Genomic DNA, 23,585 nt, shown 5'->3' on the forward strand with positions numbered 1-23,585 from the left:
ACAGGAAGAAGTTGAACTGGCAGTAACATTGTAGACAAAGTTTGAGATTCAGACTAATCTATTGGTACACATTTTATTTCTCATTACAATGCAAGGAATATTGCTTCTTGAAGAGTCAGTACATTACCTTTTGCAAAAAACACTTTGTAATTTGTTATTAAACATAAATGATTGAATGTTTTACATTATTTTAAAATTAATATATTTGTTTTACCACAAGGAATCTGTTAAAGTTAATTCCTTACAGATTTGATCCAAAACACACAAAAAGTTGGTAGAAATGTAAAATAATTTGACCATTTTAGTCAATGGAACTCAGTTTGGTGAAATGTTAATGCTGACTTTAATAAAGGTGATAAAACTCATTTCCTTTGCTTTTTTCCACATAAACCAGGAGTGGAGAAATTCCGACGGAGACAAATTTACAAAGGTATGTTTTGCAGTGAGTCAGCAAATAAGAAGCACCATTATCATTATCGTGATCATAACTACAATCTGAAAATAGATGTCTCACCCAAGAGAAGCAGTCCCAGCCATCACATTAGGGAGTTAGTATATGTTAGGTAAGGATGTGATAAAGAATACTTTACTGTAAGATTTATATTTATGAGTTTTCCCAACTCAAAATACAAAAGAAAGTTCCCCAAACTTACAAAAAATTGCTGAGGAATCGTTATTTCAACCTTTTGTCTCTTATTGTAACAGTTTTTACAAGGTAGATACAAGTCAGCTGCTGTGGTTTCAGTTTGTTGCATAGCCTCCAGAAGGTCTAAAATAAAAAGAAAAGTTTTCCTATTAGACATTTTGAAAATGCATCGTGCTTTGGCTGCAGCAATATATTTCAGTTCTATACCACAAATGACAATAATTTTGCCTGTCAGCTCCTTCGCTTCCAAAACATGCTGCATGAATCTGTCATGTTCACGCTGTGATAATATGACAGGAGTCGATACAGAGTAGTACAGACACCCAGTCACAGCTAATTAAACATGACTCTGTCCTCATCACGTGTGAGGCTGCGCACTGTTCACTAACCCCACTCCAGCCACAATAACCTGCCCCACACTGTCCCTGACCCAGACATGATAAATTGGCTTGCTAAATGTTGGCTGAACCCAAGGCTGAAGTTGGTGAATGCTTTGAGAGGGTATATTTCAGCATACCAGACATTTCAATAATACAAGCTGTATATCATCACACTCTCCCAGAAAGCAGGTTTCATTTCAGTTTGTCCCCGCAGGGGCTGAGGCAGTCTTCTTAACCTACAATGAAGGAGATGCTTTCATACAAAATGAAAAGATTTGCTTTAATATCAAATATCCTTCTTGTGAATATGTGACAAACATTTGATCTGATTATCCTTTTAAAAGGAGACTTGACAAATTTGCACAAAATTGCTTATATTCTTCAAATATGCGAAAGATGAAGGAATCATTTTAACCTTAAATATTGAATTCTACTTTAGCTGCAGAGGGACTGTCTCTTGCATACTGAGGACAAAAACTTTTCATCACATTGTACACTGAACACTAGTTACTACAATGACTGACGAGGACGCTAAAGCTGCTCAGTGAACAGATGAAGAGGATTGTGTACATACGTGCTGTAGTTTTCATGCTGGTCTGTGCCAGGAGAGAATCACTGGACTGAAGAAATGGGGGTTTATTGTCCCATTTTCAAATATTAAAACATAACGCAGAAATTATACTGCCACTGTCTATTTGTTACACAGAGCCTTACTTTGCCCTCTTAACTCTCAGCTCAGAGACAGGCTGGTCAAAATTCTGCAGCAAAGGTGTATATCACAACTTCAGAGACAGAACCAGGCTCGCTTGCTGGTATGAATCAAACATTGTATAAATATATGATACATATAAACATGGATGACGTGTCTCTGATTCCTCCCAGTCCCAAAATATCCCATAGATGCTGCCGTCTTGCACTGGTGACATCCTTTGGGGTCAGAGTTTTCACAGTAGTGATCATGGAGTCCCACGGATAAACCCGCCCCACCAATCAAAAGACAATCTCAGCTGTCAAACATTACACCTCACATCGTTTTATAGCATCAAATAACTAATGAAAACTTTTCAAGGGTTTATGACCTACCATGCAGTCAGCCACCAGGGGGGGGCTCGAGATGTTTTGGCTTCACTTTGGGGAGTCCATCGTGTCATCTAGTTTTGAATACAGTCATTTTATCATACTATGCTTGTTTTTCATTCTTTCATAATAACCTCCAAGTCAGAACTTAGCCCTCCCTGGATCTTAGTTTTTAACTTCCAACATGGTAATGGTGTGGTGGTGTGGAAATGAACTGCTCCCAATGAAACATGGCAGGCGGCCTGGTGAGTGAACGAATCTTGCAGTGTGCCTGACCCTGAATGTTATCTGACTCAGCTGAAGAGCTGCTGGCACTTACTCGCCCAGGCCTTTTACTGCAATGTCTGCACTGGGCTCTCTGCTCTTCAGCCTCTCCTTTCCACAGGGAGAAGCACTGCAGTCCCAGCAGATGGTTCCACTACACTAAGTAGACTACTGGCATGCTTAGTCCTTTCCGCCTAAAGACATTGCAGTCCCACACAATTTAACTAGAAAATTATATTCATTATTCACATTCCATAATGGAACTATTGGTTTTATCTCGATATACTATATATTTGTTAATGTTTTGCCTTGACAGATGGAAGGACAGACATTTTGACTGAAGAGTAATTTGATATCTAGTGGGGAAGTTGCATGTTGCAGCTGAATGTCCCTCATCTCATCTCAAGAGAAAACCTGTGGCAGCTTCTGTCATAAAAACTCAAAAGGTGTTTAATTTGTCAAGTTTGGACGACTGTAAAAAAGATGGCGACATCTGTAGAGAGGACCCGCTCGCCATGTAAATATGAAGTAATTAAATATAAAGGGCCCATTCTAGGGTAAAGAAAACCAATAATCATACAATTTAGATGAAACACACAAGTGAAAACATCACTAGCATTATTTTATATTCAATTTCTGCCAAAAATCCTGTTCACCTAAATCTAACACACTGAACTTTTAACATTATTCACACTGTTTTAAAAGTAAACTATGATTTTATAAACGTTTTTATTTTGCTTAGCAATGACTTATAGGTTGTTGATTGCACTGACCAAAGAGAGTAGAATTAACAAAAAAAAAGTCCAATGATGCAAATCCAGCAAAATCATTCAGAATAGAAATGCATTAATGTGACTGTAGATCATAATTTACAAACCCACTTCCACCACTTTGACTTGGTACAATTACCATAGTTGAGTATGCCCATGGTATTTCTAGGTAATGAGGGGTTATTAGCAACATTTTAGTTGCACTAACTTTTAATTTGAACTCCAATAAAAGACCATTACATGCAGGTTAATTCCCATCACGAGTAGAACTGATTGCAATAACTACTATTAAAAACCAAGCTGTAATAAACCAGAGATTTTCTTTTAAATACACTGTTCACTCTACACAAGTATGGGTGGGTATATACAGAACATATCCTAAACATGAACCTTTGTTTTTACTTATTTTTGAGAAATATAATTAATTTTCTACTCAATTACATCTATGCGAAAGCAGCCCAACTTCTTGCATGAGTATACAAGATATTCGGGTGCTGTTCAGTAGGATATTTTAGTACGCCTCGCTGCTGGAAACTGGGTCTGGTCTGTGTCTCTGCCCTGGACTGCTTCTGTGATGGATGATGCTCATCCAGCAGCTCTCCCAGATATGTCACCATTAGAGTGGCACAACAGCTCTTTGATTAAAAGTTCTCTATTTGGTGTGACAGCTCAGTTTCTTTTTGGAGAGGTATGAGGAGGGACGATGGAAATTGCTGTGACAGGTGATCGGTCTCTAAGTGGAGGTCATTATAGACAGTTAAACAGTTGACTTTATGGCCTCGGTGCAGGGTGTTGAATAAAGAGGGATCAAATAGGTCTTATAAGCAGCTCATCAAAAGACAGTGACTGCAAGAATAGTAATGGGCTCACTGGCAGAGAAGAAAAAGCACCAAAACAATGCACGTAAAGAAGATGAATGACTTTCTGTTCACTCATACAGTTTGTCCAAGCAGGGGACCTACAAAACTTGGGAAATTGGAACACTGAAATGTAAATCAGTCATTAACCTTACACTAAACCAAACACATATTTTGTCCTCAACTGTTTTTTAATCTCTTTAGAATAATCACAATGCGATTTGTTATGCAAGCAAGGTTTAGGTTTTGGTTGTCTGCCTTGATGAAGTCGGAGTACCTGGAGAAACCACAGACACGAGGAAAGATCGTGCAAACTCCACACAGAAAGACCCTGGCCGAAATAATAAAAAAAAAAACATCCTGCCTTTAAATCGGGAAAAGTAAACTTTAGTTGCGTTGTCCAACCACATCAGAAATTAAATGCATAGGTTTTCCGAACAGACAAATGGGAAGCCACGCTGCAGTCATCACAGAGAGTGAAGAGAAGTATGGAGATAACAGTGCAGACTCTTGGACTATGCCTCCTTAGAGGCATTCATAGAGTTCACTCATTTGTACGCACAAAGGTGATGGAAGAAGTTGTGTGAAGCATTGAAACTGGAGCCTGAAAGGGAAGTTTAAACTCTGCTCACACTCTTAACTCCGCACAAGATGTTGGACTTTTTTTTACAGAGATGGTTGTAGTCTGACACCCTGCCACATTCCACTGCGGTACAGGAGAAGACTGTTACCGATTCAATCATTGGACAAGTAGCTCTGATGAAGCACATGGACGGATTGATACAGTTATATCTGAATAGCCTATGGCAGTTTGATCTCATGTACATGGACAAATGTCCCCTCCTGGAAACAAACTAGACTAGTTTGTCACATCTGTACACAGCTCCTACATCTCTAACATTCAGAGTAGCCACTAGTTTGGAAAATATTTGATCACACTGTAAACTCCAATTTTAAACTTTCTTTTAATGATGTCCTCAATTATACACTTGGATAATTTGAAATTTATCAAAACATTTATGTCTTGGTTGTCTATCTATTTTTTTTACAATTCTGTTTTTACTGAAATTGAAGCACTGGATATCATAATATATGAGCCTCTGCTGCCATTGCTCTGAGTAAAAAGGTCTGTCTGAGGTCAGAGCATTGTTGAGATTACAGCCAGGAAGTCAAACACAAAGTTGTTGTAAATCCTCTTCTTATTCTGTTCAGTTTATTGTCGGGCGGCAACCAATCTGTGGAAGAACTTATAAGAAGAACAGATCTCAAGAACTGTTCTTTTATCAAGTATTGTTAAGGGCCAAAGGAAGTGCAGCATAAAATGTGCTGCAATTCGGAGATGCAATATGCAGGTTTAGAACAGACTGCAATAGAATCAGTAAAATGTTCAAGATCTATAATAGAAACTCTGAGTCCAAACACCAGTCTCTTGTTTTTAACACCCTCCATCCACCAGTTCTTTATCCAATCATTCAACACATACTCTGAACATATAACAGCCAGAAATTATGTTATATACAAAACTTTTTTGCTGTTGCGGTTATATTGAATAAAAGCACAATATCTAGCAGACCGGGCTGAACAGCTACATTTGGAGGTGGCACGGAAAGTCTTTCATGGTAGACGATGGTTGATTTATCACAACAGCACATACTTTCAGACTGGTTTTTTTTAGATGTTCACAGTATTACAATTATTTGTACACAGAAGTTGTGTGAAGCCAAGAAAACAACACTAACAGTCTAAGGTTGTGACTGTTGAATTATTGGGTTTGGAAAATTAATAAGGTTTGTGAACTCAGCCCCAAAGTATCTTTTGGCACAGCTATGAGAATCAAAGCGACAAACTGGAGATGTATTGCTCTGGTCATGTTAGTAATATTAAAATAACTTACAATGTGTTCTCAGAGAGGTGAAGACCCTTATTTACTGTAGTTTACCCGCACGTATACATTTTAACAATGCAGTGGCAAATGCAGCAATTAACAGAAGAACATAATGGTGCTTATTATGTTTCGGACCATTATCAACCCATTATCAGTCCACAGCCAACACAAAGCGCTTACCTCAGCACATTCCCGTGTCCTCCAAGATAAGGACCTTAAACACCAATTAATTTTGGTTTCTCATCCATTACCTCTGACATCACACAGTAAAGACAATCACACCATCAAGGCGTACCCACCACTAAAATGTTTCTACCCTATTATGGCCCTGATGACATTCAAGTATCAGGCTACTCAACAGACGATGATGAAAAGAGCGACCCAGATAAACCAAAGCAAGTGATGGTAAACTGCAACTAGAGGTTCACTAACAAATGACAGACAGAAATTGCAGCACAATAAAGGAAGACTCTGCAGGCACGTCCATTCACTTTGTTCAGTGTTGTGTCACAACAGTGAATTAGAGGATGAGGCAGAAGTAGCTGCTTTCTATTCTGGGCCCAACATTTCTGCAGGCTCCGAGCCATTCAGAGATAGAGAGAGGCAAAGGTCAGCCCGGTAACCCTCAGAAACGAGCGACACTCGAGCACGATTTGGGCTATATTTGCTTCCCCAAGGTGCTCGAGCCAGGATGGAGTGGGTGGAAGAGGAGCTCTCAGTGGGTTTTGCGTGGAGCGGAATGGGTAGGTGGAAGACAAGAGGGAGGGAGGGAATTGTTGCTATGACGGAGGTGGTAGATGGGTTTATTTTTACATTGGAGGAGAGGTGATGTGCGGGACGAGAGGCCAATGCAGACATTGGCGCTAGACACCAAGTCTACAGGAGCCACTTTGAGGGCCCTTCACCTAGTATTGCTGCTTCACCCTCAGAGCAGCTTAAGCTAAAGTCACTGTCAGTCATGATCATAAGCAGGATATATAGAACTTTCTTTAAAATGAATATGTTTTTCGACTGAATATTGTGGTGTCTGAAATGTTATGTGTTGTCTTCCCTTTAAAGGAAATTTATCTTTGGGTTTGAGGCCCACAGCTCCTGAGAGAATCGGAGGAAGTTTAGGTTGTCTGAGAAAAACTGAATGTATACATTAGGGCATTAGATCACGGCTCTAACTGTCACCCTAAATTTGAGCTGGTGTCATTCCTTTCCTGTTGCCGGACAGTCTGGAGGAAAGCCAGATGCATTTTCTTCAGATTCACGAAAACAACCGTCCTATATAAACGAGGAGTTGAAGTTGCCCCCAGAGGAGAGATTTACATTGGCCCTGAACCTCTCTCCAGGCAGGAGAGATGCACATTGACCCCGGATCTCTCCATAGGCAGATTGCAGTGCTTGTATTGATGCTGAACTTTTTGTGATAAACATTTTATACAATTAAGACAGAGTCATCAGAGATTCCTTCATCATCTTCACATCATCGCAACCCCAATATAAGACAATATACCTTAAATAAAGCATTTACATGTATGCAGATGATCTTGTTATATATGTATCTGCTGTTACACATTCATGTCCAATAGATTTTCTTCCAGGACTCTGCCCTGGTCAAGTTCTGATGAAACTCGACCTCTCCATGTCACCAGATGGGGGTGTTACTGATAAATCCAATGAGACAAATTTAGATTTGTGAATATGGGCTTGTGGAGGTGGCTCAGTGAGCACGTCCTGGTGAACCAGGAGAGGTGATTGGCACAGCTGAGACTTGGCCAGTCAGCTCTCCCAGGGTTCAAGCTGCCTCACAGAGACACAAGTGGAGAACGCTGAGAGACACACCGAGGACTGGAGAGGACACAGAGCTGAGAAACCAGTAAAGGTTATGTGTGTCGGACAACTTATGTTTATTTATGATTTACGTGTGCTCCAATGGTTAAATAAAGGAAGTTAAATGTTGAAGACTGAGTGGTATGTCTCTGGTTGCCGTGGGGAGACCCCTGTGGCATCGACATATGCCACAGAGCTATACAAATAAAAGTAGATTGATTGATAAGTTTGTCTTAAATTTGTGAGATGACAGCGGCTCCACTACTCCTTACTGGACTGACTTCACATGAAGACAGGGCCTGTATCTGGAATACAATTAATTTTTAGCAGACAGTGGAGAGGTGAGATTCATCTTTACATAGAGTCACCGGTGTTGAGAAGCATAACATCTATTGTACAGTGGCACAGAGAGAAGGAAACAGTACAGCTGTGTATTGACTTTAACACACAGTATAGGGGTAAACAGAGGGTACGTGTGTGTGTTTGTACCCATGCACCATTAGCAATATACTTACAGTATATAGGCCGGCATATACCTTCCTGAGAGCACTGAAGTGTGTGTGTGGGAGAAGTATATTGAGTTAAATTGACTGTCACCTCAAATCTCCTGTGCCTGCTGCTTCCCTTTACTTGTTCATTTGTCACAGTTACTGCACCTGATTTCTCTCTCTCACTCTCTGTTTAACTCTCTCTCTCTCTCCCATCTGGCTGCTTGCACTTACCTCCAGCTACATTTAGCTGCTATGTGATTACCACCGAAGCATGAGCAAGAATTAGCACAACATTTCACTGTTATTTCAATCTTACTAAATCATGATATGTTTCTGTTTCATTTGCTGATGGGAGGTAAGAGGAATTTGTGCATTCCTCAGCAACATTTTCCCATCCCAGAATATATTTCCCTTTTATGCCCTTTTGCATCTGGTGAACCATACAGATTATTCAAATTAGGCGAATAATTGAACAGGGACCTGCAGGCTGAAGTTAGCTCAAATATTCCAAGTATTTACTATTTATGTAAAAAAGAACAACGGAATCCTTAGTTCCTAGTTTTCTCTCTGGATCACTGCTTAATCTCTTTTTCTTATTCACCTGTGCTCTCTGGTTGGACTTTTCCTACATTACATAAGCATCACAAAACACATCCTCCATTTCTCCTAATATAATGCTGTGTGAATGTTGCACTTGCAGCAGTGTTGCTATACTTGTAATCAACCATCAGTGAGGAACATAGAGTACAGCAGACTCCACCCTGACAGATCTTAACCTGAGAACAGAGACTTCAGGGGAGCCTGGAACTCCATTGGGCCGTGGAAACAGAGGTGTTTACATGGTACAGTAACACTGTCTCTGTCTCTCTATCTTTAGCCAGGATCATGATTTATGTGTGTACACAAAACACAAGAAATATGATGAACAATGAGGTGTAAGAAAATGCATTCCATGTAAACTGAAAGTGACTTCAGCGTGAGTGGATGCATCTGTTTCAGGCAAAAACTAATCTAGCCAGGATAATTCTGTTAATTAAAAGCAAATGTGCTTGTCAACGACCTTTTTTTCATGACTAAGATGAGACGATGATGAGAAAGCACCAACGTCATTCGACAGTGACTATCATTACCTCTGGACTTGATTGTTGTAATTCCCTATTCTCATGCTCCAGCAGTAAGTCTTTAAAGACTGCAGCTTGTCCAAAAAGAACTCACAAGAACCAGGAAAAGAGATCAAACTTCTCCCATATTAGCTTCACTACACTGAACTCCTGTTGAATTTAGAATCCTCACCTACAAAGCCCTTAATAACATGGCACCATCATACCTTAAAGAGCTCATAGGATCATATCACCCCACTAGATCACTGTTCTCCCAGAATTCAAACTTACCTGTTGTCCCTAAAGTCTCTAAAAGTAGAGTAGCAGCCAGAGCTTTCAACTATCAGGCTCCTCTCCTGTGGAATCATCTCCCAGTTTCAGTTCAGGAGGCAGACACCCTCTCTATGTTTAAGAGTAGACTTAAAACCTTTATCCTTTATGATAAAGATTATAGTTAGAACTGGTCAGGCTTGTCTTGGACCTGCTCTTAGTTCGGCTGCTATAGGTCTAGAATGTCGGGGGGGACATGACCCATGGAGCTTCTCTGTCCTCTTCTCCCTCCTTATCATGTCAAAGAAATGAATGTCTCATTAATACATGTTACTGACTAGACTTCTTCCCCTGAGTCCTTGTGCTTCATTGTTACAAATCCAAGGCCCCAAGCTGCAGCCACATGGACCATAGATCGTGATCATGGATTATGATAACAACTAGATTGCTTAGATACACAATATGCCTGCAGACTACTTACCGCACCTCAATCATTACAGTTGTCATCACTGCTCTGCCTTCTGTGCCCCCACCATAAGGTGTCTATATTTTCATTGACAAAAAAGAGGAGCTGTGGTTTTATTGATCCTGTTTTCTTTTCTGTCTCCTTGCAGCAGTTCAGTTCATTGTGCTGGGCACGGCAGGAATACAGTACATGGTGAGCACAGTGTAAGTGCATTCCAGTAATTTCACAGTTGGAACAGAAGGGCTTGGAAGAGAAAAACAACATCGTATTTGGGCCAATTCAAATGAGACTCAAGATTCAAGACTCATTAGAGAGGAAACACTGTGACCTAAAAAAGATAACTTAAAAGTTCAGTGTGTAGAATTTAGAGGTGAAGGTGCATGTTGCAGCTGATTAGCCCTCACCTCACTCTCCCCTTCCACACATGAGAAATACCAGTGAAAACCTCAAATTCTCATTTATTGATTATTTATACAATTTTGTATTTACACACACTCATCTCAAGTCTCTCTCTCTCTCGCACACACACACACATGTACAAATACACAAAAACAATTTTGTGACAGCTGTTCCGCTCTCTGCCTCACTGTAGCTACATGTCAGGCTGCTCCTCCACATCAGGGAGCTGATTCCCATTTGCTTCTCCCACACACTGACGCCCGTTACCTAGAATATGCGCTTTGAAAAATGGAGAGCTGCGTTCAAGGACACTTGAAAACAGTAGCATCCAGCAGTGGAGTTTTGACAGGGAAAAATCAGCCACGGGAGCCGAGCAGTCAGCGAGCTTTGTCCTACCAACAAGCGGTCATGTCACGTTGGCTTTATCAAGTTGACAGCAAAAGATAACCTCACCTATTGAAATACTTCTCGCAGCTTGAATCACCACGGACCAACCTGAGGCAGAGTAACTTTAGTTTTTTTTTGGGGGGGGGCTTGTTGGAAGCCTAATGTACTTAGTGGAGTTGGTTGTGATTATGTAATCTTATTTTTCCACAGTGAGAATGAAGCAGTCATTGTTTAAAACTAAAATCAAACAGTGAGTTACACATACAGCACTGCTCTGACCTATCAAATTCAAATACGCTTGATTCTAGACACTTACAGCCAAATGTGCCATCCCATAACCCATACCACTAACAGGGCTAATGTAGGGCTTGGATATATTGCTGTCTACATACTTATATAAATACATAATTCACAACAAATAGGGTAACAAGTGATATATCCCAATCAGGCAATGCAGTATTTTTAATATACTAATGATGCCAATTCATGATGAATTCCTCATGTCATAATTTATGATGATGACGAATGATCTAAATAAAGTGTAGATAGAGCCTCTCATTTTATTGGTTGCTTTAATGCTACTCTATGTGATGTAATTTTCCAACTTCACAATGACATCATGATGACATAACTCCTATGATCAGAATTATTATTTGATCTATATGAGCAGGTTATGTCTATAGTCGTACAGGATGCAGAAATAGAACAAATACATTTCTGATTGAGATTTCTAAATTCTTCATATGACATAAATGAGAGTGAATCCTTTTCTGATCAATATAAGTTTCAGATTGCCTCTTTATTATTTGCAGTATATCTTCTGATCATGTTATTGTTGAACTTGATCTTTCACCAAGTAGCTCCAAATGTTAATCATCTTTCAGTTGGCTTTTTCTGTTATACTCATATAGTCAGGGATCTTTTATTAAAACAGATGTGAATGAGAGTTAATTCATCAAAAGCAGTAAATCCCATGTTCCCCTTCCCACCAGTATTTCCTGCCAAACGCCCAGTGCATCTCGACGTCTCGAGGATCAGCTTCAAGGAGATGGCTGGCACGAAATCCCACAAACATCTGTACCACTTTTAAGTCTGCCAGGCACATTTCTACTGCCATTAAACACGGATGTTCTGTTGTATTGTACCTGTGCCAGAACAGTGCTCCACTGACTTTTATTAAGCTTTTATTCAAAGTGACATCTCACAGGACCTCGTCTGTGCTGTTGAGGAAGAGTGATGTGGTCAACAGATCATCGGAGGAAATAGTCCCTGCACACTGCCCAAGTGAAGTGCATTTGATAAAGACAGCTGACCATAATGCATGTTTGGCCCTGGATTATTCAGAGTTCAGTATCTGTGCAGTGTTATTATGATACTATACACAGTCACTCCAGCAAATGGACTTTGTAAACATCACAGAGCATTTTCATTGTATAATTTTACAGCTGTAATAGAAAAAGGTTTAGGTTTGGTTATTCTAAAAATAAAGCTTTATGAGGAAGTAAGAAAGAGGCGGAACAAAGGTGATCTTTATTAACAAATGTTAATAATAAATAAATCATGTCTGAAAGGGAGAAAGAAGAAGTGAATTCTAATTGAGTCCAACACACTTTTTTCCATAGTTCAAACACTGTGTATTAACAATAAAGCATTGTAGTCATTGCATCTGGGTTCATCTAGTATTTGTATTTCTACTGTATTTGATATTATAAGCTGGAACATACTGAATCTGTTTATAAGGTCAAGGGAAATTCATGCTATAAATAAAGACAAACTTGTGTCTTGTGTGTTGTTAGCAGGGATTTCGAAGAGTGAGGGCACTGTGCGTGCTATACAAATATGTTGATATGCTATGTAATGTGTTGCAGCAGCACCTATAATATGAACAATCTGTACATGTTAGCAAGACACTTTTTCCCTCATTCAACAAACTAAAGCACAGGACAAGAGGTGCATAAGTTAGTAAGTGCGATTAGTAAGCAGGGAAGCTAAAGTGGGTTTGTAGTCTGTGGCGGCTGCTGGCTGGGTCGGAATAAGTCCACTGTACTTACACAGACAGACAGCCTGACAGTTATTTTATTGAATGATTTCATAACTTGGGTGTGCACTCCTTAAACCAATAAATGTAAAATATAAATTTCCCCCTTATGGTTTACGATGTTTTCTTTTTTTTGTGAATAACAAGTGGTTAGTGATCTACAGAGCAGATGTGTACGTTTATTTCAGTATTTTAAATCAGTGTTACATGATTACAATGCACTGTCCACATTATGTACATTTCATCCTCCTACATTGTGCATGACGCTCTACCCATGTAGCCGTGGACCAGTGCACACAGAAAGCTACAAGTGCAACAACTATATGTGCACAATACCAGGCCAGAAAAACAGCTCAATTCACACAAAACCGAGTTGTTTGTTTGTCTTACATCATTTCCCCACATAGTGTTATGTCAAGTGTTAACACTTCAGTGCAATCCCACTTAAAATTATTATTATGAAACAGAAACTGTGTTGTGCCTGGTTTGCTGACCTGGCCTTTATTCTGAGGGTCTCCTACACTGGTTGTGTTGACAGTGGTGTAACGAAAAAAAACGGTTTCATTAGAATGAAGTCTACATTAACGGAATGAACTTTAATTGTTTCAAATATGTGAACAAAATGCCAACTTTAGGCAAAGCAAACTCTCTCTTAGTCCTTTCAGACTGATTTCCTAAACAAGCAAACTACTTTCAAAAGTTGAATTCTCACTGTCTCTTTGTAAATACTCCAGTGCTTCTTCTCCCAACTGTTTTATTTTATTCATCATTTGCTGCTGAGCTTCAGTGGGGGACACAGTGGGCCTCAGCTCCCAGAATCCTAATTTCACACAAATAAATAGACACAGATCGATGCTCTCTCTGCAGAGCAAACATCACTGACTGCCCCATGAATATCTGCTCCCATTTTAAATGCGAAGCGGTGAGGTGGATTTTGTTGACGCACATTCCTCTGTGGAGGGTCTCCAGGGTTAATATTCTGTCAGAGCATCGAAAAAAGAATGCACAACAACTCTCGGCAAGGGAAGAGAGAAGGCTGGTGAGAGTGATAAAGAGGAAATGGAGCGAGGAAGAGGAGAGAGGGGAAGAAGAAGAAAGAGCATGTGTGAGGTGTAGACTGATCTATGACCACATTGGCCTTGGTGAAGTAATATTTTCCAGTAGACACTAGACTCAAGATTTCAAACAGACCTCAAGCAGACATGGTCATAACAAGTGGGTCTGTTTGTGCTTTTGGAGTGTTTTGCTTAAAATCGAGATGCCGTCTGCTTCAGAGTGAGGCTGTTGGAGCAGCCATCACAGGAAATGGGATCCATGTCATTATCAGCTCTGATTGTGTGCTAGCCTACCACGTTTTAGAACATTAGCAGCCACTGTAAAAAATGTATACTGTTAAATTACAAATTCTACTATTTGACATTGATTGACAGATCCTATATTAGGAAGAATATCAAGATTTTCTGTTAATCTGCAGCACGATTTTCATCTGCAGTCACACAAAATAATGTGTTACTTTTGCAATAAATTAAATGATTAATTTAATAAACACGTCTTTTGAGCATTTGAACAAATTATCTTTGGAACTACTTTCTCTGACTTTATATAAAGGAGTTTATAGTTCATATAACAACTGCCAGTGTTGGTGTTCACTCTCCAGTCAAGGTCATGTTCTCCCCGAGCCCATTTCAGATAATGTCTCTCTGTGTTAAATCTTGTTTCACACAGCAGGTTCAGGTAGATGTTCCAAAGGTTCATTTTGGATTTTGCAGTTCAGATTATAACAGTTGTGACGTCTGAAATCTGTTTCAGAGGCAGACCCGACAGTCAGGCGACCCAACAGGCGCTTTGTTACCGAGGTGTGGCACTGATATGGCTGCTGCTGATAAACTGACATGATCATTTCAATCACAGTTTCATGTTCTTATTATAGGTAGAAACTCCGCCTGCTGCTTGTTCCCAGGAAACATTATAAAACGTTGTTGATAAATGTATGTATTATGTTGTCAGATTCTCCTTTCATGCCTCTCAGGTCTCTTTTTAGTGAGCTAGAAATGGAGCCTGTAAATCAACTGTGCTTATGATGTGTTGAGCACACTGTTGTGTGTATGTGACTGTGTGTGCATTTTGTTTCGATAAGGTCTGTCAGTTATGTATGAAATGTAATCTGGTGTTTGTGAAATGTTGTTGTGGTCTGGTTGATTTCATACCTTTCAGGGTTTTTGTTGATTTCTTTTCATTATTTTGCTGCTTGTGAGTTTTAACTAATTGTTATCCATCCACAGACAGGGGGTGAAAACAATACCCTGCTCGGGTAATTAAAAACGAAATGGTAAATAGATAAGCAACATATTTACTTAAGGAAAGGTGTTTTTAAGGATTGATTTGAAATAAGATGGTGCTCTCTTCTTTTTCTTTTTCTCCTCTTTCACTCCCTCTGTTGCCATGTGACTCCACATCATAATGTCTCCAGAGCTTGACATAACTGTAACACAATTGAATGGCAATCCATCTTATAGCTGTAGATATGCTGCTATTATCCTCCAATTCATCAACTGCATGTGTCCCACACTCTGCAGTGTAAGTGTAGTTAACATTTCTTTAAATGCGACAAAACAGTAATACATGGTGCAGTGTATTGCTCTGCTTTCTTTCATATATTTCTATGCTCATACTTGCTATGTTACGTTTAGCACAAGGGAAGGGGCCACCATTGTATTTTAAAACTTGTGACAAAAAGAAGGAAAAAGGACATAATGGAAAAAAGATTGTGTCACAGTCATTGAATTCATCCAAAATGTACTCAAAACTTTAAACTGGACCCAGTTGATGAATATAAAGTGAATTTGCATACCTCTCTAATTTTATTTTCCAAAATATTGAGCTATCCTGAAGCGTCATTTTTTATTAACTCCAACTTGTTCTTGCTGTGTTCAGGGGCATGTCAGCTCATTAATTTATAAAGTATTTTACCACAACACAGTTCTTACAGATTTGCCTGACTCATTTTAGATTAAATACATTTATCTTCACAAATGAGGTCCTCTGTGTAAGCAGCTAACTCTCTGGTCTTTACCACCCTGCTGGTAAACACCTTTGAAGTCATGCGTCAGACAAGCGGAGGCCTCTGGTGCAGCAGGCCTTACACGGAAGCAGCTTCATTAAGAACTGTAATGAATCGCTCAGTGCATGGCGGGAGCAGGGATGCAGACAGGGGGAGAGCCCCCGCCTGGAGCAGGAGCTTGAAATGTTAGCTGTGTTTACATTCCTCTGAATATTAAAGGAGTCTGACAGTGAGCAGCACACTCGTCCCAGAGGAACTATAATTATGGATAAGCAGTAAACATGGATTCTTTGTTTGCAATAAGACAATATTGTCTTTAATTGTCAACGGAAAAAAGAAACGGTTTGACATCACTCTAAATCATATTGTCTATTTCACATTTGGAGTAATAAAATATGTGCTCTCTTTCTGAGTGTGACATCGACATTAATACATGTCTGTGTGTTATGTAGGAGCTATAGACAGGGCAGAGTTAGCCTAGCTTAGCATTAAGACTGGAATCAAGGGGAATCAGGCAGCCTATTCTGCCTGGAGTTCAAAAAATCTTCTGGCCCATCTCCACAGCTCACAACATGTGTAATCATGTTTGTTTAGCCTGCAAATAAAGATGACATTGGGAGTGTTTCGTCATACTGTCATTTTAAATTCAAAACTTAAACATCAAGGTCAGTAATTATCACGTTGAATCAAATGTTCTCAAACAGAAATGTAAAAATGTGGATTTGTAGTTTTAGTAGTTAGAGGTCACACACTGACACTGCGCTGCTCACTGGTCTGGTTTTCAGACGACAAGAACACAGCAATGGTGTCATTTCATCACTCAGTCAATCTGTTTAAATTCAGTATCCAGCCAATGAGAAAGGACCAGAGTCATGAGATCCAGCCTTCAGAGAGTTGTGATTCCCATCTCTATGGTCAGTTTCTCTTGGTGAGTGTCCTCTGGTGTTGGAGTGTGCTGAACCTGGAGCTAAGACCTGGATCAGAGGTCACAAATAGAGTTCCCATTTATCTGATCCGGTGAACAAAACAAGCTGCAACGCATCATCAATGCTGTCAAATAAAAAGAGCTGTTAAGCTTTTTCTTCCCCCCTTGTTGGACTTATTCTATAAAGCCTTGTATATGCAGGTGAAAAGCCACTTTATTTGCTCCTAAATAAGACACTACCCAAGGCCTGAGCTATTCAGCCTCCACAAAAGTGTTGTTTCTGTTTGAAAAATTGCTGTAGGTGGAGTATATTAAAGTCTGACTCAGGGATAAAAGCTTGCAAGGTCATAAAAAAAAGTCCTGCAGACAGACAAATGCATGCGGCCAATAAAACATTAATGTCTGGGACAATAAAACAGGACATCATCAGGGATATTTTTAAACTGAAGAACAGATTTATTTCGCTGCTTGAGACCTTCGTCTAATCTGTTCTGTAAAATCTTTATAAACAGTATTTCCCACTCGCCTGACGGAAGCTGTGTGTACACGCGGTTACACATTAACGTCTACACTCAGATTTTTTTATGCACAAAATGAAAGTAAGAGAATGGAAATGCATTGTAAGCATGGCCAAACAATGAGTCTGTAGAGTGCCACTATTCACTTTTCTAGTCTTGATGAGCACTCAAAGTGTTTAACAGTACAGTTTTACAGTTCACACACACATTCATACAGTGCATGTGCAGCACTTTTACTTTTACTTGTAAATCACACTCTGTTGGAACAGTCGCCGGGGGCAATTGGGGTTTCAGCGTCTTGCCCAAGGACACTTTAGGAAAAGAAATGGGGTAGACCTGGACCAAACCGCAGAGCTTCTGGTTAGTGGGTGACCCGCTCTCATTTCTCAAGAACCAGACAGCACTGTGATAATGCTGTTGTACAATATTAACTGTCCAATGAAAACATGAAGCGTAATTTCACATCCAATTTGGCAGCATTTTTTATTTAAAAATAGAATCACCACCTCATAATGCTGGTTTCACATTGTAATTTCGGGATCGCACTTTAGACTTCTGTATGACAAACGTACGTCCTCTCATCATCATAAACGTATTCGCGATATAGTTTAATATTAAATGGACTATATTTATATAGAGGACCACTTTTCAGACAGAATTTAGTTGACATTGATGGGTTTGTAGATGGCCATATTTCCCATGTTGTAGTGTTGTTAATTTGTCTATTCACTGACTTTTTCAAAATACATTTCCATTATATTAATTATATAATTAATATATTTATTACATAGAAAGTACTCTTGCCATTTGAATGGAGTAAATGAATGAACCACTTCACTTTGTTTCGTTGCCTCTGTAATACCACTATGGTTATTACTGCCAGCATAATGAATGTCCTTGTAAACATATCTTTGGAGGCAAAGGCTTCCTCTTCTTTTTCTTCTATTGTGTCATGCAGTCTCAACTTCCTGCTATTGGTCCAACTTTCAGAAAATGATCAAAAACATTTACATTTACATTTACATTTAGTCATTTAGCAGACGCTTTTGTCCAAAGCGACGTACAAGGGAGAGAACAATCAAGCTAAGAGCATTAAAAAACCTGGTGTAACAATAAATACTGCTTATAAAACGACATAGAAAGAATAAAAAAGAAGTGCGGGCCTGTTACTGCTTAAGTGCAGGTTAAGCCAAGGTGCCAGTTAGGAAGGGAGGTGCTCTTTGAAGAGTTGGGTCTTCAAGCGCTTCTTAAAGGTAGAGAGGGACGCTCCTGCTCTGGTAGTGCTAGGCAGGTCGTTCCACCAACGTGGAACTACAACTGAGAATAGTCTGGATTGCCTTGCTTGCACCGGGGGCAGTGCCAGACGACGCTCACTGGATGAGCGCAGCGTCCTGGGTGTAACATATGCCTTTACAAGAGCACTTAGGTAGGTTGGGGCAGACCCAGTAAGCACTTTGTGGGCCATCATAAGTGACTTGAATTTGATGCGAGCCGCTACCGGCAGCCAGTGGAGCTCAGTGAGAAGCGGGGTGACATGTGCCCTCTTTGGTTGGTTGAACACCAGGCGCGCCGCCACGTTCTGGATCATCTGTAGTGGTTTTACCGCGCATGCCGGCAGGCCCGTTAGGAGGGCGTTGCAGTAGTCGAGGCGGGAACTCACCAAGGTTTGCACCAGCAGCTGGGTGGCATACTGGGTTAGGTACGGCCTGATTTTGCGGATGTTGTAAAGCGCAAAGCGGCATGACCTCGCGACACAGGCGATGTGGGCTGTGAAGGTTAGTTGGTCGTCAATAATGACCCCGAGGTTTCTTGCTCCAAAAACCAAGGTTCAGTTTGATCTGGTCCAAAACCTCCTCTTTTGGTCAGACTACATTTTGGTGCAATGGTCCAGACAATGTCCGAGGCACCTTTCACACCTGTTATTTTGGTTTGGACTGAACTGAAAGGTCGGATGGTCCAGACCAAACAAGGTAGGTGTGAAAGCACCCTAAATCCTTGTTTGATGAATGAAATGAAAATAAACATCAAGATAAGGTCATGGATCCATTTTCAATATTGCTTGAAGTAAATGAGATGCAGCCAGTGAGCAAGAAGAACTGGTTGGATGATGATGATGATGTGATTGTTGCTATTGCAATTTAAAGGGATAGTTCACTGAAACAAATTTAAATTCACTCAATATCTACTCACCACTATGCTGATGGAGAGGTGGGTGAAGTGTTTGAGTCCACAAAACACTTTTGGCTCTTCCGGGGTAAACAGTGTTGCAGCCAAATTCAAAACAATTAAAGTAACCGCTGAATTTTTCGAACACAAAACAAAAAAAATACCTCCATACTTTGTCCATAAGCCCCGCCATTCAAATTTGACTCGAAACAGCATAATTTACACCATGTTTTTAGTCTAATGTGCTCTGATATCCTCCTCTGAGCCACGATCACACACCAGGAACACACACACTGCACACAAGCTCTCACCCAAAGGCAATCGCAGGGTGCGCTATAACATCTCTACATCCGCTAGCATCGCCACTCCCAGTTGCTGACTTTTTGGCTAAAAACATGGTGTAAACATTTCGAGTCGAACTGTCTGGGTTCTGGATAATTGAATGACAGCACACGAGCAGTATGGAGGCATGTTATGTCTTACTTCAATTGTATTGAACACTGTTTATCCCTGAAACTCCCAAACTGTGTTGTGGACCCACACACTTCCCCCATCCTTCGATCGGCATAGTGGTGAGTAGATTGAACTATCCCTTTAAGTGAACCTCAGGTCTAAGACATGATGACCATGAGACCAGCACCATTTACTGTCACAGCGAAAACCTGATGCACCACAGGTTCTGATCGTGTTGACATGAAAACTGTATGGAATCTGGGGTTAGTGCGTCCCCATGTGAAAAACATACTTTCTCACTTTATTTCACCTGCCTAAGCATTGAGATGTGCACTGTCTATTAGGCTTTATTTCTATTTAAAAGTTTTCCCACAAGTAATCACAGTTACTGGGACATTGTCTGTATAAGCATTAACTGCTGTAATTAAATTTCATTTTTCAATGCTGTGTGCAGCACATATAGAATTCCATCAACTTGTTTTAGGGTGGAGGCAGAGGTAAGAGAGAGATAAGTTATAACCTGCAGACCAATCCGAACTATAAGCAAATTTATTGCTCGCTTAATTTTGGTTCAACTGACCCTTTAATTGTATGTCAGACCCCATCACATGTAATAGTGCACTTCCAGTACGGAATGTGGAAAAGACTACTGACTATAACTTTAAATCTTTACAAGCAGGCAGTTCATTCAAATTTCCTCAGTAGCTAGGAAGTCCCCCGTTGTTCCTTTAGAATTAATCTCATTATAGATTATGATTAGTGATTAGTATCATCGATTAGCCACAATGATCAGTCAATTCATCAACTCGCCAAGCAAATATAATAAGTACTGACAAACAAGTAATAGCTGCAGTCATTTGGGAAAAATGACCAAAGACTTTGCTGGTTCCAGCTTCACAGATGTGAGGATATATATTATATAGCTTTGGCTTTTGGCCTGTTGGCAAAACCACAACATATGAGAAGTGGTCACCTGGGGCTGGAGAAAACTAACAGGCTTTATTTTAACTGTGAATTTATTTAGACAAAACAACTTAACACTTAATTGATTAATGGAAAATAACTGAACAGATTACACAATAATGGAAAGTAGACTCTAAATCTCACAGACATCCTTGAGTCTATGACATGAAAACATTGATGGAAAAACGTTGGGTTTTTTTTGGTTGTAAGAAAAAGGAACATAGTGAACATAATGGTTCATCTTGGTTCAAGGGGCCAGCAGCCACAGAGCATTAAGCCATGGCCAAGTGCTGTAGAAGAATGAATAAAAGGGAACTAGCTGGACTAGAGGCGTTTGCAGTGGGAGAAAGCAGCGCTGTTTGTAGGGCAGCACTGAATTCCCTTTTTAGTAACGTTCTCTGTGCCTGAAGCATACAGTGTTTACTTCCGGAACGCATGCGTAAAACCTTACTGGCTCACGCACTCTGACCGGATTCTTCGTCTCACGGAGAGTTACTGTGTGACCTTTTTGGAAAAAACTATAAGATTACAGCAACAACTCACTCACGCGCACCTACCTTCACCGCGTCTATGTGAGAGACATTGCTGAACATCATGTCGTTCACGGTCACGATCTGGTCCCCGATCCTCAGTCCTTCTCTCTCGGCCGATGAGCCAGGTTCCACGAGGGACACGTAGATCCCCACGCCGTGCTCCGACCCCCCGCGAATGCTAAAGCCCAGTCCCTCGTGGCTCCGGGAGCGCGTCAGGGTCACTTTGCGCACCTCTCCAAAGGTGCCCTCGAGGAACTGCGGGGCCATGGAAGCTGACAGCTCCGCCGCGGCGCTGAAACCGTCCGGGCAGCCCAAGGTGAGGGGCTGCTCCTGGATGGAACTGACATAGTTTTGCAGAGCTGAGTCCCCCTCGTCCCCAAAGCTCTCTGCGCTGCCGTTGCTGGGGAGCAGGTCTGTCTTCAGGTAGAGTCCCTCGGACGTGTACTGGTCGAACAGCAGCTGGTCGGACCTCGGGATGACCAGGCGCAGCATGGGCAGCAGCTGTCGTTTGCCGGGCGTATTGAGAATCACTTTGAGAGTTTGGACCAGGTCGAAGACGTTGCGCTTGGCGTGGTACACATTGAGACAGTGGATGAAGTGTTCCCTCTCCACGTCGCTGAGCAGCAGGTTGAGAGCGTTGTGGAGCCTCCGGACGTTCGCCGAGAGCGCACGGCCGCCTGAGCCACCCGAGTTCAGCGGTGTGTTGAGCGACGCGCGCTCCAGATCAGCGCTCATCCTGCAACATAACGCGGACACAGTGCATCATACAGACCGGAGGAAGGATCGGGCATTTGGTTTCGCGCCGTTCGAGTCGATTCTGCCGTTTGAAAGCAAAGCGTGCAGCAGCTCACCGCGCGTCGGGCAACTTCAACAGGTGACCGGAGATCTGTGCGCGTAACGGTGTAGATGTGACCAACGCTGCATCAGCCGAAAACAAACCGCCCCCCAGGTGATGTGAGCATTTTTCTCTGGCACCGGTAACATCACTGGTCTTTCTGTCCTGTTGTCTTTTATTCCATGAACAACATCTTCACTGGGACGAGCCTCCGCGATTCAAATAGTGTCCTGTGTGAAACACACCCGACGGGTCAAACTCCGTGGAAAGCTCTCTTAATTATTGTAAAATATAAACCGTTACCGCACAACCACATGTGTTTATTCTCCCCGCAAGACCAACTGCGCCTGTCAGGTCTCTACAGCGGAGCCTCCTCTGTGCGCAACTGGCTGAGCGAGCTGGAGTGAAAGCTCCCGGACCCTTTGTGTGTAGGAAATGACGCAGGTGTGTGTGTGTGTGTGTGTGTGTGTGTGTGTGTGTGTGTGTGTGTGTGTGTGTTGCTTAGAAACTGACAACACTATTCACCCTCATTTAAATGATTATTTTGGCACTGGCTGATGTCATACACTGTTGAGTACAGCAGGAATAGAACGAGTTTAAACGACTTGACAAACCAGTGAAATGTCAGATTTTAACCGTTTTTTCACAATTTCCTGAACCAAAGGCGAAACCCTGCTGTTGGGACAGTGAGATTTAACTGGACAACTTAAATAAAATATGAATGCACTGAGTTCATCTCGGAGATGTGTTGGTTGGTTCATGTGGGTGAAGATGACAGCATAGGTGTCTGCCTGTCAGCCTTTAAGCTGATCAAGCTGCATTATAGCAAATGCCTCCCTGAGACTCTTTGTCATAACTGCAGCCCAAGGCTATTTTTAAACAGCTATTTATAGGAGCCCAGAGTTGTCTTCCTCCTCATGGCAGTAATGAGCATCCTCTGTCTGGCCCATTCATATAATGAGAGTCCCAGGGTACCTTCTCACACCAGGGTGCTGCTGAGGAGAGGGGCCCCTGACTGTATGTTGTAATTTTGAGCTACACAGATAAAAGTGAATTGAACTGAATGTTCATTTGAGTGTCCTTTACCTGCTCACGTGTACTGAAAATACATTTGAGACACTCAAGTTAGAAACCAAAACAGAAATGAATTGTATTTTATCATTTCTTTCTGAAACATAATGTACATATTCATTATTCTGTGCAGATCAAAGGAGTGAGGGGAGTGCATTATATTGGTCGAGTGCATTACATATAGGCCTACATCTCAATGTTGTCAGTGGGGA

The 23,585-nt window shown here is 41.0% G+C and overlaps 1 protein-coding gene across 1 annotated transcript in view; it reads right to left on the reverse strand.

Moving 5' to 3' along the window:
• Nucleotides 1–22,725, reverse strand: part of whrnb (whirlin b) — a 110,828-nt gene extending 88,103 nt beyond the window's left edge. The window contains exon 1 of the mRNA XM_020102340.2: nucleotides 21,492–22,725. Within this exon, the coding sequence (XP_019957899.2) occupies nucleotides 21,492–22,202 (711 nt within the window). The 5' untranslated portion in view covers nucleotides 22,203–22,725. The remainder of the gene's footprint in view (nucleotides 1–21,491) is intronic.
• Nucleotides 22,726–23,585: the final 860 nt, after the last annotated feature.

The sequence above is a fragment of the Paralichthys olivaceus genome, chromosome 4, assembly GCF_024713975.1.
Source record: "Paralichthys olivaceus isolate ysfri-2021 chromosome 4, ASM2471397v2, whole genome shotgun sequence".
NCBI lineage: Eukaryota > Metazoa > Chordata > Actinopteri > Pleuronectiformes > Paralichthyidae > Paralichthys > Paralichthys olivaceus.